This window comes from Primulina tabacum, chromosome 1 (assembly GCF_025594145.1).
Source record: "Primulina tabacum isolate GXHZ01 chromosome 1, ASM2559414v2, whole genome shotgun sequence".
In the NCBI taxonomy this organism is placed as follows: Eukaryota; Viridiplantae; Streptophyta; class Magnoliopsida; order Lamiales; family Gesneriaceae; genus Primulina; species Primulina tabacum.
The window spans coordinates 26,285,244-26,298,415 of record NC_134550.1 but is presented as its reverse complement, the minus strand read 5'-3'; the positions used below and the strand labels follow the sequence as shown (position 1 = coordinate 26,298,415).

At 36.0% G+C, this 13,172-nt stretch overlaps 1 protein-coding gene across 1 annotated transcript; it reads left to right on the top strand.

Annotated features, from left to right (window-relative positions):
* Window positions 1–3,616: 3,616 nt before the first annotated feature.
* LOC142543218 (protein PHYTOCHROME-DEPENDENT LATE-FLOWERING-like) lies at window positions 3,617–13,035 on the top strand. Its single transcript, XM_075650336.1, has 12 exons — window positions 3,617–3,925; window positions 4,354–4,393; window positions 5,208–5,272; window positions 5,396–5,476; window positions 6,524–6,604; window positions 7,103–7,267; window positions 7,368–7,466; window positions 7,546–8,900; window positions 9,470–9,696; window positions 9,774–9,919; window positions 10,949–10,987; window positions 11,074–13,035. The coding sequence occupies exons 1-12, from the start codon at window positions 3,776–3,778 to the stop codon at window positions 12,583–12,585; spliced, it is 3,960 nt and encodes a 1,319-aa protein (XP_075506451.1). The 5' UTR covers window positions 3,617–3,775; the 3' UTR covers window positions 12,586–13,035.
* Window positions 13,036–13,172: the final 137 nt, after the last annotated feature.

Below are 13,172 nucleotides of genomic sequence, written 5' to 3'. Positions count from 1 at the left end.
GCCCACCTCATCCTCCATCAGCCATTATCACGTGAAAAGCATCAGCTCCACTCCTCCTTTTAGCAGCAAGTTACGGCCCCTCATATTTTTCAAGAAAAGCTTCTCCCCGCCTCTCCGGTTCACGTCCTGAGTGTAGATTTTCGAGTTTTCAAATGTCTAAACATTAAGGCACGCCATGTATATTCTTTTACTCATCATTCATGTTGTATTTATATATGTTGTTATGCATGCCATGTATGAAGGTTTTATAGATATTTCATGTCAAAACATTTTTGCATTCGGTTGTTCAAGGTTACACATGTTCTTGCTCATACTCATGCTTTTCTTGAACTATTGTGTAAGGGGACTGCTGCTCTATGTTTTTTAGGGACCAACATGTCGAGCTCTATTGTGGATAAGCTTGAGAGGGCTTCGGTTCAGGTTTAAGGGAGAGAAGCCGATCGTTTGGGTACTAGGAAACGCATGGTGGTTAGATCGAGTAATGGAAATGGTGTAACCAAACATGTCTCATTCCAGAGGTTGGTTTGGGCGGGAATGGTCCAGGACAAGACCTTAGAGTGATCCATAGTCGGCTGATAGCGTGACAACGCATGGAGCGAAGCTAAGGTAAGTTGGGGGCTAGATCGGTTCGTTCTTGGTGAAACAAGGGACGTGCTTGCAAGGGGCTGTGAGCTTGGGATTGGTCGGTCTAAAAAGGTCCTAAGGTGGGCTAGGAAGGGTTGGTTCAAGGCTGGTCCGAGTCGGTAGGGCCTAGGATCGAATAATTGCGAGCGTGGTGCGTTAGGGTTCGAGTATGCATACGATGAAAATTTCCAGCAATCTTTGGGCGTGGTTTCTAGGTCCTAAGTGGTTTGAAATAAGTGGTTTAGAGGCTGGTCATGTAGGCTCGATTCATTGTTCGAGTTGGGAGAAATTTGGTTAAGTTTTGAGTCGATTCAAGTTAAAACGGAGACTCCGGTCCAAGTTTTAAAACAAATCGTTTAAGTTTTGAAGCATGCTCGAGTTTACGTCTAAGAAATGCTATTAAATATGGTTCGTGATGTTTTAAGAAGTTTGGTAAGCTTCGAGTCGAAATTTTAAGGTCCAGGGGTAAAATACTCATTTTGGATTTCCATAGGAAAAATGATCATTTTGCACTCAAGTCGAGTTTTTAGCCCTAGTAACGCTCGGAGCACAATTTGGCATGTTATATTTAAATATTTCTGTATCACGAACATGATTTTTATGAAATTATGAAAAAAAAAAAAACGTTGCATGCTTGGTTTTAAGGGAAATTACGTATCTGCATGATTTTTACTGGAGGTGATGATGACTGAACGGGCGGAGCTGGTGGCGCACGTTAACTCGAGGATCTTCTATTATTCCGTAAGAATATGATTTTATGGGAAACTGTTTAAACTGATTTTTAAGTGGTTGATGATTTTATTTTGGTAAGGGTTTTAATAGATTTTAATATGCTTGACGTTTTATATTTCTAAACGGTAAATTATTTAGATTGATTGTTCTTTTCATAATTTTAACTGTAGTTATTTTATTCAGCTGTGAGATGATTCACAAAATGCATGTTTTGAATTTTATGAATTTATGTAGGCATGGTTTCGGCCGTTGCATTTAAAAACATGTTCATTAAAATTTTAAAATGAGCAGACGTTACAGAAACAAACACTCGTAAAAATTTCATCAAATCACGCTGAGATTATTGCAATACATGAAGCAAGCCGTGAATGTGTGTGCCTAAAATCAATGACCCAACATATCCAAATCTTATGCGGATTATCATTTGACAAGAAGCGTGTGATACTATATGAAGATAATGATGCATGTGTTACTCAAATGAAAGAAGAATACATAAAAAGCAAAGAACTAAACATATTCCCCCTAAGTTCTTCGCATTAACCCAAGAGCTTGAGAATAATAAATATATTGATATTCGTTACATTCAATCAAGTTAAACTCCCCAGATCTCTTCATAAAGGCACTTCTTACGACAATATTAAGAAAGAATATATATAACATTGTGATGCGCAATCTACGAAATTTGTGAAGAACCATTCGTGTTAACATGAGGAGGAGTTTACATGACTGCACTCTTTTTTTCTTACTATGGTTTTTATCCCGATAAGTTTTTTCTAGTAAGGTTTTTAACGAGACAGTATAAAAACACGTAATAAAGACAATCATTGTATGATGATCATTATCACAAGGGAGGTGTTGAAAATATTACAAATTAGTGTGTGATGATGTATATAATGATGTAATTATTTGGATTATTTCAGAGAAATTTTATAAATAGGTCTCCCAATTTGTGAAAAAAATATACAATTTAGTAGAAATTTTTTATAAAATGTATAATTTAATATATTTTATGATTTTTAAGGGGGTGTATTCAATATAGGAGATTTATTGATTTTTAATGATTTTTGTAGATTTTAAAAGTTCAGAAGTATTCAATTAAGCCTTTTGCATACTCTATAGAAGTCTATTGGTATTTAAAATAGACTTTCATAGAGTTTTAAAAAATCAAGTGGTATTCAACATTGACTTTTAAAAACTCTATAAAAGTCTAGAAGCATTCAATTTTCAATAGACTTTTAATAACTTCATGAAATTCATTAACATACAAACATTAAAGCCTAAAGTACAACTATAAATTGTCAAAAATTGTATTAGGTTCAACCGAAAGATTTGGATGGATTTTTAAAACGTTTAACTCATACACAAGCTATTTTATTTCAACCTCTGTCGCTTCACATCACATATCTTCTTATCTTCTCTCCTCTCATCTATCTCTATCACTCTCTCAAATTTTCGAAATGTGTCTTTATATATATTTTTATCTTTCCTTTCCAAATTTTCATTTTTGGCTGTTTGTTCATTTAATAATTTTTTATTTTAATATGATAGGAAATTTTGAATTCTTGAATAGATTTTGTGATTTTTAATTTATGATTTATACAAATTAATGTAATATTCAATAATAATAAAAGATGATTAAAAAAATGTCACTTAATTCATAATAATTAAATAGCCTCGCAACAACCATGATTTTTTAAATTTTTTTTAGCATTTTCAATTAATATGTAAGATATGATATTTTTAAACAAAATTGTACCAAATAATGATAAATAATATTCTTTTCACATGTATATTATCAATTCAAAAACAAAGTTACAGATTAATTAATAAAATGTATTTTTAAAAATTTACAAACATACATACAAACTCACATATATACATATGTAAAGATTAAATGATTTAATTTTAAATAAGTAAATTTATTTATTAATATAAATATTAAAAAACTATTTCAAACTGAATATGTTATATGTGTCAATTAATTATTTGTTCAAAAAATTTATAAAAAATAATATGTTATAATTAAGTACACAATTTATAAAATTCTATAAAAAAATCACAAAAATCTATAAAAATTTTGCTAAAAAATCTACATGAATCAACGTAAATCTGTTTATAAATCTCTGAGATTATGTAAAAGTTAATAAAAATATATTAAATCCATAAAAATCTATCATTTAAAAAAATAATTAAAAATAATAATAATTTTAAGTTGAATTATTCATCCAAACATTAATAATAGCTGAAGAATTTTTTTTAATAAACACCACGGCACAATCCCAATGGTTTTGCCTGTTAAAACCGAAAATTCTATAGAAATTTTAAATTTTGAGAAAACGATACAACCAACAAGTTAGATCGAATTTGAGGTTCAATTCTTGATTAACGAGTTCGAATTCCACGAGAAATCCCCGAAGATATGGGGATTTCGTTCAAGCTGTCCAAGATCGGCAAGAGGTTTCGGCCCAAACCCGTACCGCCAGTCGCCGCCGAGGAAGAAGAACAGAAAGATGTCGTAAATGTGACGTCTCAAAGGAAGAGTGCTCCCTCTCCTGCGAGGAAGCTCACGGTATGCTTTTTATGAGATAATATCTGTGTAGTGGATGCACATATACGTGAAGCGATTTAAAAGTTTTTTTTAACACCAAATTTGGGAATTTTGGTCACAATTCATTGTCGTAAATTTTTTCGATTATTTGATTCGTGGTTATGTAGAACGAGCTCGGCATTTACTTTTGTTTTTGTTACGGGCTTTTACTTTATTTTGCTGTTACCCTTCCATAGGCTTTTATTTTTGCATTTTTGTGTTGTTATGTGATTGTTTGAGTGTAGATGTTACTGGATAAACCTTTATTCGTTTATGAAGATGTTTTGTTGGATGCATTGACATTGGTGATTAATTGCGCCTATTTAGTTTAGGAAATGGCCAATGAGCACTACTAAATTACTAATTTTCAATTAATTTTTTATGGCGATAAATTCTGTCTTTCTCTGCAGGTAAAGGCCAATGAGAACAAGGGCATTGCTGAAATCTCTGGTGAGCTGATGTCTTTTTCTTCCGCCCCCATTTGGCCGTGAGGAAACAAATTTCTTAAAATACACAAAATTTGATTATAAAAAAATCACGAGCCATGAATTTCCATTTCAAATGGATTTCTCGTTTCTTTAATATGGAATCAAAGACTAAAGTCTCGAAAAGCCACACACAATGAATGGTTTCTATGTGCACAATAGCAAATGAATTCAATATCCAAATGAATAGATTAAAATAACCCATTCAAACATGAACTTATGATCATTTTAATCATTTCTTGATCTAAGTTACAATTCAATTACATTGCATATCAACTATGTTTGTACATGAATAAAATATATTTCAAATATCGTTCTTGTAAATACAAAAATACTATGTTTGTTACATGCTTAAATTATATTTTGGCTTGTGCAAATGCAAATTGATTGCGTCTTTTAACCAATTTTTGTTTTTTATTAGCCATGAATTGATACGTGTATAATCGATGCTGTTAAATTTTTCATTTTTATAATCATTATTACAATAATAGTACTTAATAATCACGGTGCAATCAGTCATTGTGTAATCTGTTTTTCTTAACATTGTGAAACGAAACACCAAAAAGGAATCTGTGAATTCCTTTAAAGTAGGGTTGGATCAAGTGCAACCCATTTTTCAATTCAGATGACATATCTCCCAAACAAGCCAGTTTAAAGCGTTGATTCAGAACCACTTAGAGTTGATTTTATCATCCCATATTTCTTACGTTTTTTCCCTTCTAAACATGTAATTTTTATCTTTTGTGATTTACTTTTTCTTGTTTCACTGTTTTTCTCAGATCGTGAAGTATCCTTCACGGTTGGCCTTTTTCCAAATGGTTATACAGTTGGGAAGCCCATGGAGGTTTGTAGTCTATCTAATCGAGTTTGACGCAGCAGAAGAAATGAAAATGTGCACGTAGAAAATGTGTTTTTCTTCTACATCCTTTCATTTCAAGTTGGCTTAACCTCTACATATTTTTTTCAGAATGAATCTGGTCGCCAGCCTTCCATTGAAATTCCTAAATTTTTGCATCCATATGATCGAGCATCAGAGACTCTATTTACGGTAGGTGATAAGGTTTTCGTGTTATATTTCGTTCGACTTTAAGCACGTTGCATATTTTCTGCATTATGTATGTTTGTATGCTACTGTTTTCTGCACAAGTCAATCCTTTTCTTTTATCACTAACTCAATTTTGAAGCTTATCGAAAAAGTTTTAGTGAAGCTTGTCCTATGAGCTGAATTATCATTGCTTGTCCGATGAGCTGAATTCTCATTGCACTTAGGAGGAACCATGTGTGAAATTGCAAATAAATGTGCTTCATTTATGAATTCTTGTACTTAAGTTCAGTGTTAGAGGACCCTTCAATAATACGCAGTATGATATAATGAAACTTAATTGTTGGAATTATATATTTGAGTGGTCAATAACATGGCGTCATCAATGGACGACATGAGTATGGAATGAGGGGTCTTGTACTTATATCACATTCAATTCAACTCGATTTCATGAAGGCTTAAATAAGGCATGGATTCTTTTCTTTTCGTTCTGTATTGACTTTCTTCTCAAAGTCCTAATTTTTTTTGGTCAAATGCTTTTTACTTTCATTGCAAATGCATACAGTTTGTCAAATTTTGAATGCTTAATCTGTAATTTGAACTCCAGCCTGTATTGTCTATTAAAAGTTTACTCCCAGATAGCAAATTATATATAAGAGCTTATTTATTTAATGGAATACATTTTTTCAGTTTGTGTCTGAAAAAATTTGAAGGTAAAGAGATGTATCAATAATCATTTGTATTATTAAATATATTAGATTTAGTCTACATGGATCATAAAATTTGTACAAGCTTGCAGCTAGCATAAAGATGTATTGACCATCATTTCAATTGTCAAATATATTGATTTTATTCTAAACTGGTTATAAAAGTTCCAAAAGCTTGCAGCTCTCTAAGGTATCATTAACATTTTGGCTTGTTAGCATATTTATCTGAGCTGCAGTTCTTTCGGGCTCAAGTTCTTTGTTGCAGCTGTGATACCTTTACATTAGCTTCAATCTGTATTTTTCCTCTTGATTCTTTTATCTTACACATGCATTCTTTTAATTTTAGGCAATTGAGTCTGGACACTTGCCAGGAGATATTTTGGATGATATACCGTGCAAGTATGTTGATGGGACACTAGTCTGCGAGGTAAATTAACTGCAGTTAAGATTTGAAGTGCTTTAGAATAGTTATGCTGTACTTGATTGTCCACACTGCAAAACCTGTATAGAATCACTGTTGCTTCAATTGGTTGATCATTCAGTTATTGTGCTTGAGATTTGCTCACAGGCTATCTATATGCTCTATAGGATGTCAGAATGCCTTCCATTGTCTCTGGAAATTTCTGTTGTGTGTTTACTTTCTCTTCATTTTACAAAATCTGAGGATATTATCCTGAATAAATTATTCTCAAAATATTTCCTAATGGCTCTTTCTGGTGACACTATTAAATTCCTTTCCTTCCATCTTCCATTTTTACCTTCTGGAGCATTGCTTTGGCTGTTTCCATATTATCCTCAGTTTCTGTTTTTATTACCTATTATATGTCCATTTTAGACCATCGGATGAATTCTTATTGCATGCCTAGTCTGCTTAATTTACTTATTTACATATTAACAGTTTCTGATTTTTGTAATCGAATTGAAGGTGCGTGATTATCAGAATTGCTGTTCTGAATCAGAACATAGTAGAATGGCTTCTGGGGATGGTATTCCCGTCATTTATAGAGTTTGTCTTAGGATGTCTCTAGAAAATGTAGTCAAGGATATTCCTGCTATTTCCAAAAGTTGTTGGACCTATGGTGATCTGATGGTGAGTGATCCTCTCTCTCTCTCTCTCTCTCTCTCTCTCTCTCTCTCTCTCCATGCAGTAGAAGAGTTTCCTTACATGTGGTTATTACATTTGGGTTTAGGAAGTGGAGTCCCGGATTTTAAAGGCCCTACAACCTCAGCTTTACCTAGACCCCACACCGCAGCTGGATAGACTCTCTGACAACCTAGTAACTGCTAAGGTTTGTTCAAGTGACTTGATTTCTTTAATTATCGCTATAAGGACGTTATGTTATTTGACTAGTATGTATTTATGTGCAGTTAAATCTAGCATTAAGTAGCATGCGGAGGAAAAGATTGAGACATATTTCTGAAGTTTCTGTATTCTCAGCCGATAATAATCACTTAAAAAAGGCATGTAATGATAGAGTTCCTGATAGCTCAAGGTTGGGAGACTTAGGATCTTTGGTTCAGCAGCCTACCCATGAGAACTTGAATACCCAAAATAATGTGTCAAGCACTATGCTCCCTCTAAGGAACAACAGCTTTGGGTCTGATGGCCCTCATATGGATTCTCTTCTGGTATCGAACCAGTATAAGTATCAAAGTGGTGATGCGAGCCTGAGAAATCTGAAGGACCACATGTCTGGAGCTCTTTTGAATTCATCAGCAGCTTCCCCTTGTGGGCAGGGTATGATTCCATTTTCTGACAATGGTGCTGCCTCTATTCATGGTAAGAGAGAAAATCCAGATGGTCAATCATCTCCACTTACGAACAAAAAGTCTAAGCTGTGGCATACGGATATGGAGGGCAATACACAACATGCAGGAGCGCAACCCGACAACATTCACGGACCTGATTTACACTGGAAGAACACATTGATGCAGCAGCAGGCAATCTCAAGAGGAATTCAGTATAGTAACAATGGTCTGCAAAAGTTCTCCCAGCAGGTCTTTGAAGGAGGTCTAATTCAGGAAGGCGCTGTAATTCCATTCTCTATTGGGCAACAAGGACTAAGATATGGCTTGAAGGAAGAACCTGTTGAGACAGAGAGATTGGACAAGCCAGAGCTCAGTCGTATGCACATGGGAGAATCAGAATCAACTCGAATTGAATCCCAGCAGTCACGATTACAGCAAAGAATGCCCCAACAATTCATGAGATCTGGTTTCCCTCAATCTCCATGGAATAATTTTGGTCAGCCTCTTGAAAATAATTCTAGGAAGGAGGATTCTTTGCAAAAGCGAAAATTTGTTCAAAGTCCTCGTTTGTCTGCTGGAGCCTTGCCTCAATCTCCTTTATCGTCAAAATCTGGAGAATTTTCCAGTGGTTCAATTGGCCCTCAATTTGGAGGAGTTGTAACTAGTGGACTAATATCTTCCCAGAAGGATAAATCAGCAGTCACATCTGTTCCTTCTGTTGGTGTTGGTGGTAACCCATTGTTGACGTCTAGTGCTAATGAATCCATACAACGGAAAAACCAGGCACAAGCTGCTGCAAAACGTAGATCCAATTCTGTTCCTAAAACACCTGCTATAAGTGGAGTTGGTTCTCCAGCCAGTGTTAGCAATATGAGTGTTCCAATAAATGCGAGCAGCCCTCCTGTAGGAAATCAACCTTTCGCTGATCAAATAATGCTTGAGAGGTTCTCAAAGATTGAAATGGTGTCAATGAGGTATCTTTTGTCAATCAGGCTGCTGTGTTGAGCATTTTTAGTTTTATATTCACGAGTTTTCTGTTTGTCCAATTGTTAGATCAAGCACAAGTTTTTGAATAGCAGGTCGACAATTATTTCAATTTGGGCAACTCGTGAATATTTAGGAGAATGAAGCTGGGACAAATCTACAGTTGATGTTTTTTGATGCCAGAGACTGGCTCTCCTTCCTTGGGATATGAAATGTTTTGAGACTAGAGACTGACTCACGTTCCTTGGGATATCATCATTCCTAAAATTATGATATTAGTTACTCCTTTCACTGATCCCCAAACCCCAGTCTGACCATTGTCAAGGTCTTGGAAACTATGAAAACGTGTGCTAGTGTTAATATGTGTCCCTTTTTCTCTGCAAATACATAGCAGAAGTTTCTTTCTGTTGTTTTTGGATATTATGGTTTATATAGATTGGTCCATTTTGTTTTTCAAAATTAATATGAATATTGATTTTTGTGTGAGTTTTTCTTTTCATGTAGCAGTTTTATGATCCCATTGTATCAGAGTTTGTTCATACCATTGTCCCTGTTTCAGGTGTCAACTCAACCGTAAAAAGAACAAGGTTGATGAGTATCCAATCAGGAAACCTAATGCATTTTCTAGTCAACAACTTCTGCTACAGCTCTCCAGTGAATCCAGCAATGAGAATTTGAATGATAAAACATGTAAAATGCCATTGTCAAAGTCGCTAGTAGGAGGCAATATGAATGTTTTCAAGACAAGGATCTTGAACTTTTTGCAGACAGAGCGCGTTATTCAAGGTTTGTTGTCTTACAGATTATGAAAAAATAAGTTTATTTTTTTAGTTGTGCTGATTATCTCAAGTTGTATCTGTCAGGCAATGGCGTACAATATGTTCCGAAGGCAAGAACTAGGATGATCCTGTCAGAGAAGCCAAATGATGAAGTGGCATATTGCGTGGGAGAAATAGAGGATGATGAGTACCTGGACGGAGAGGATTACCTCCCAACGTTGCCCAATACTGTGAGTTTGCATATGTTCTTGTTTGTTTTGGTGCATGGGATAGATTGTGATGTACCATTCTGTTCTTTTCAAATAACAATTTGTTGTGGTACAGTATAACGGCTTATAGGTTAGTACGAACTTTTTAGTCTCCCAATATTTTCTTCGTTTTTCTTGCTAAGGTACATAATCATTCTTAAAACGATGCCCTCTGTCTTTTGATTACATGAAACCGAAGAGATATCCTATTTTTCTGTTAAATATTGAAAGTTTCTGCATTTAGCAACGTGGATATGCTTTTCCACATAGCAGATGCCTCTTGAGTTTTCAAGGAATTATTCATTTTGCATGATACGTTGACTTATTTTTAAAAATAAAGAAAAGATGAAAAAAATTATATTTAGAGAAAAAGCTTGCAACCTGCTGTGCACAATTCAGGATAGCGGAATGCTTTGACATTTTGTGTACCTATCCATCTAATCCAATAATCGGGAGGGTTATAATCAAAATTAAGTAAAACACGACTGATGTTTCAACTGCATAATCACAAAAAATCCTTAAAAGTTGTTGCTTTCATAATTTTCCTGGACGTTGCGAACTTGGTAAATTAGCTTCCCGTTAAGAGAATACTATCGTTCCAGCCATTTTCCAATTCTACCAAACATATAGCATACACGATTACGGTTTACCGTTGATCAACAATCTTGAGGTCTGGGCTATTTATATAAATATTTACTTTATCCTTTGTAAAACTTCAGCCACTACACTTGCCATTAATGCGCATTTATGCACTTCTACTGCAACTTTTTCAAGGTGTACAAGTGTTTTAGGACAAGGAGGCATGATAGTTTTTTAACATGCTATGCCTAATTTCTGGGAGTCGATGTAATTTTACATAATACATAAATGAAAACCAAAAACTTGTAGGATATGATTCATTACATCAAGTTTTCTGTTCTTGACTTGGCCACAGAAGCACGATCCGTCAATTGGATATTCCTTTGTGATCTTCATGATGTGTTGTTTACTAATGTCTCTTAACTCCTGCAGCACACCGCTGATCTACTGGCAGCACAATTCTGTTCTCTGGTATGTTTGGTCTATCATTCCATTTACTGCTGTCCATTCAAGTATAGAAGCTAATGACATTTGGTTAACGATACATGCCTTTGCAGATGGAACGTGATGGATATCATATTGAGGATCATGTCCAACCAAAACCAGTTCGAACGACTAATGCGTCAATCAGTCAACTTGATGCTTCTGGAATTCCACCTGGTGGTTCTGCATCTGAGATGCAGCAGTTTTCTGGAGCTTTTGGTCAGCCACTCAATGATATCTCCAAACCTGTCAACAATGTCAATGCATCAGTAAACTCAATGCAGAATGTACGAGGCCCGAGAATGCTACATCCAGGAAATGCTCAGGCGTTGCAAATCTCCCAAGGACTCATGCCTAGTGTTTCATTGCCTTCCATACCTCAGCAACCTGAACAAGCACCTGCTTTGCAGCAGCAACCACAACCACAACAGCACTCCATGATGCAACAGCATCATCCCCAGTTCCAAAGATCGCCTATGATACTTCCAGCAAATTCAATGCAACATTTGAATAATATAGCTCAGAATGCAAATATGCAGATTGGTGCTCCCATGGCAAATAAGCCTTCATCTATGCAACTGCAGATGTTGCAGCAGCAGCAACAGCTTCAACCACAACAACAGCAGCAGCAGCAGCAGCAGTCACAAATGCAGAGGAAAATGATGAATGGCCTTGGAACTGTAGGTATGAGCAATATTGGCAATAACATGGTTGGGCTGGGAGGCTTGGGCAACAGTAGCATGGCAATAGGGGGTGTTAGGGGATTGGGTGGAACTGGGATTTCTACACCGATAGGGCCTATATCAAATGTGGGTAGCATGAACCAGAGCCCAATGAATCTGACCCAGGCTTCAAATATTAGCAATGCTATGCGTTCTGGGACATTTACACCAGCACAGGCTGCTTTTCTCAAGATGAAGTTAGCACAAAACAGATCAAATATTTTGGGTAGGCCACAATCAAGTATTGGAGGTATACCTGGAGCTAGACAGATTCACCCAGGATCTGCTGGTCTTTCAATGCTGGGCTCTACTCTGAACCGAGCTAATATCAACCAGATGCAGCGCACGTCAATGGGAGCCATGGGTCCCCCAAAGTTGATGTCAGGAATGAATATTTACATGAACCAGCAGCAGCAACTTCAGCTCCTGCAACAACAGCAGCAGCAACAACAACAACAGCAGCAGATTCAGTTGCAACATCAACAGTTGCAACTACAACAGCAGCAGCAGCAACAGCTGCAACAACAGCAGCTGCAGCAAGAAACTACATCACCATTGCGAGCTGTTGCTTTGCCTCCACCGGTGGGTTCACCTTCAGCCATGGGAATACCCCATCAAATGACTCAACCCCAGCAGCAGCAACCGCAACAACAACAGACCAGTCCTCAGCAGATAAGCCAGAGAACTCCGATGAGCCCACAATTGAGTTCAGGGGCTATTCATCCAATGAGTACCGGTAATCCAGAAGCCTGTCCAGCTAGTCCACATGTGAGTTCACAGACTTTGGGCTCAGTTGGCAGTATCACCAATTCTCCAATGGAGTTGCAAGGAGTAAATAAAAGCAACTCTGTAAACAATGCCTAGTGACAACTGAATCTGAGCAGCATGATCTTCAATGTCTAGTGGTGCATCATCTTTAGTTCGGGCTTACTCGTATATGCCGATGTCTGAAAATTGGGTGGCATGTTAATACAAAACAAAACAGAAGCAGGAAGAGTTCTGAGATAGAAGAGGCAATTCATGTATACTCACGAAAGACGAGTCCAACATAGGTCCAGCGAGTACAAATCATTGTTTGTGTGATGGAAGTAGCCCTTGTAGGTGAAAATGAGAAAGTACATAGTTTTCTTTTTAACTTATGCGGGGTTAAAGCTATTAAGTAGTCATCCATGTTTTAGCAAGAGAAGCAAAAATATTTATCTACTCCTTTATCTATTGGACTGAAACTATTTGTCAATTTTGCTAGTCGGTTGTGGTTGTAATTTGATTTTTATAGTATAATAGTATGTGGATGTATATAAATTTATTTTCCTTCTCATAGCACGAAGCCCTATAAAAGGTCGATAATGATACCATTACACATCTTAAAGTTTCTTTTTAACTGAAAAACAGTCCACGAAGCTCTTCATCGATCTTTTTATTTCTTTCGTATGACTACATTTCCCGCCAAA

Excerpts from the sequence above, each read along its gene's own strand:
- LOC142543218 (XM_075650336.1), top strand. The coding sequence starts at position 3,776 with ATGGGGATTTCGTTCAAGCTGTCCAAGATCGGCAAGAGGTTTCGGCCC. Across the intron at positions 3,926-4,353 it reads CTCCTGCGAGGAAGCTCACG|GTAAAGGCCAATGAGAACAA; the intron begins GTATGCTTTTTA and ends CTTTCTCTGCAG. Across the intron at positions 5,477-6,523 it reads CATCAGAGACTCTATTTACG|GCAATTGAGTCTGGACACTT; the intron begins GTAGGTGATAAG and ends TTTTAATTTTAG.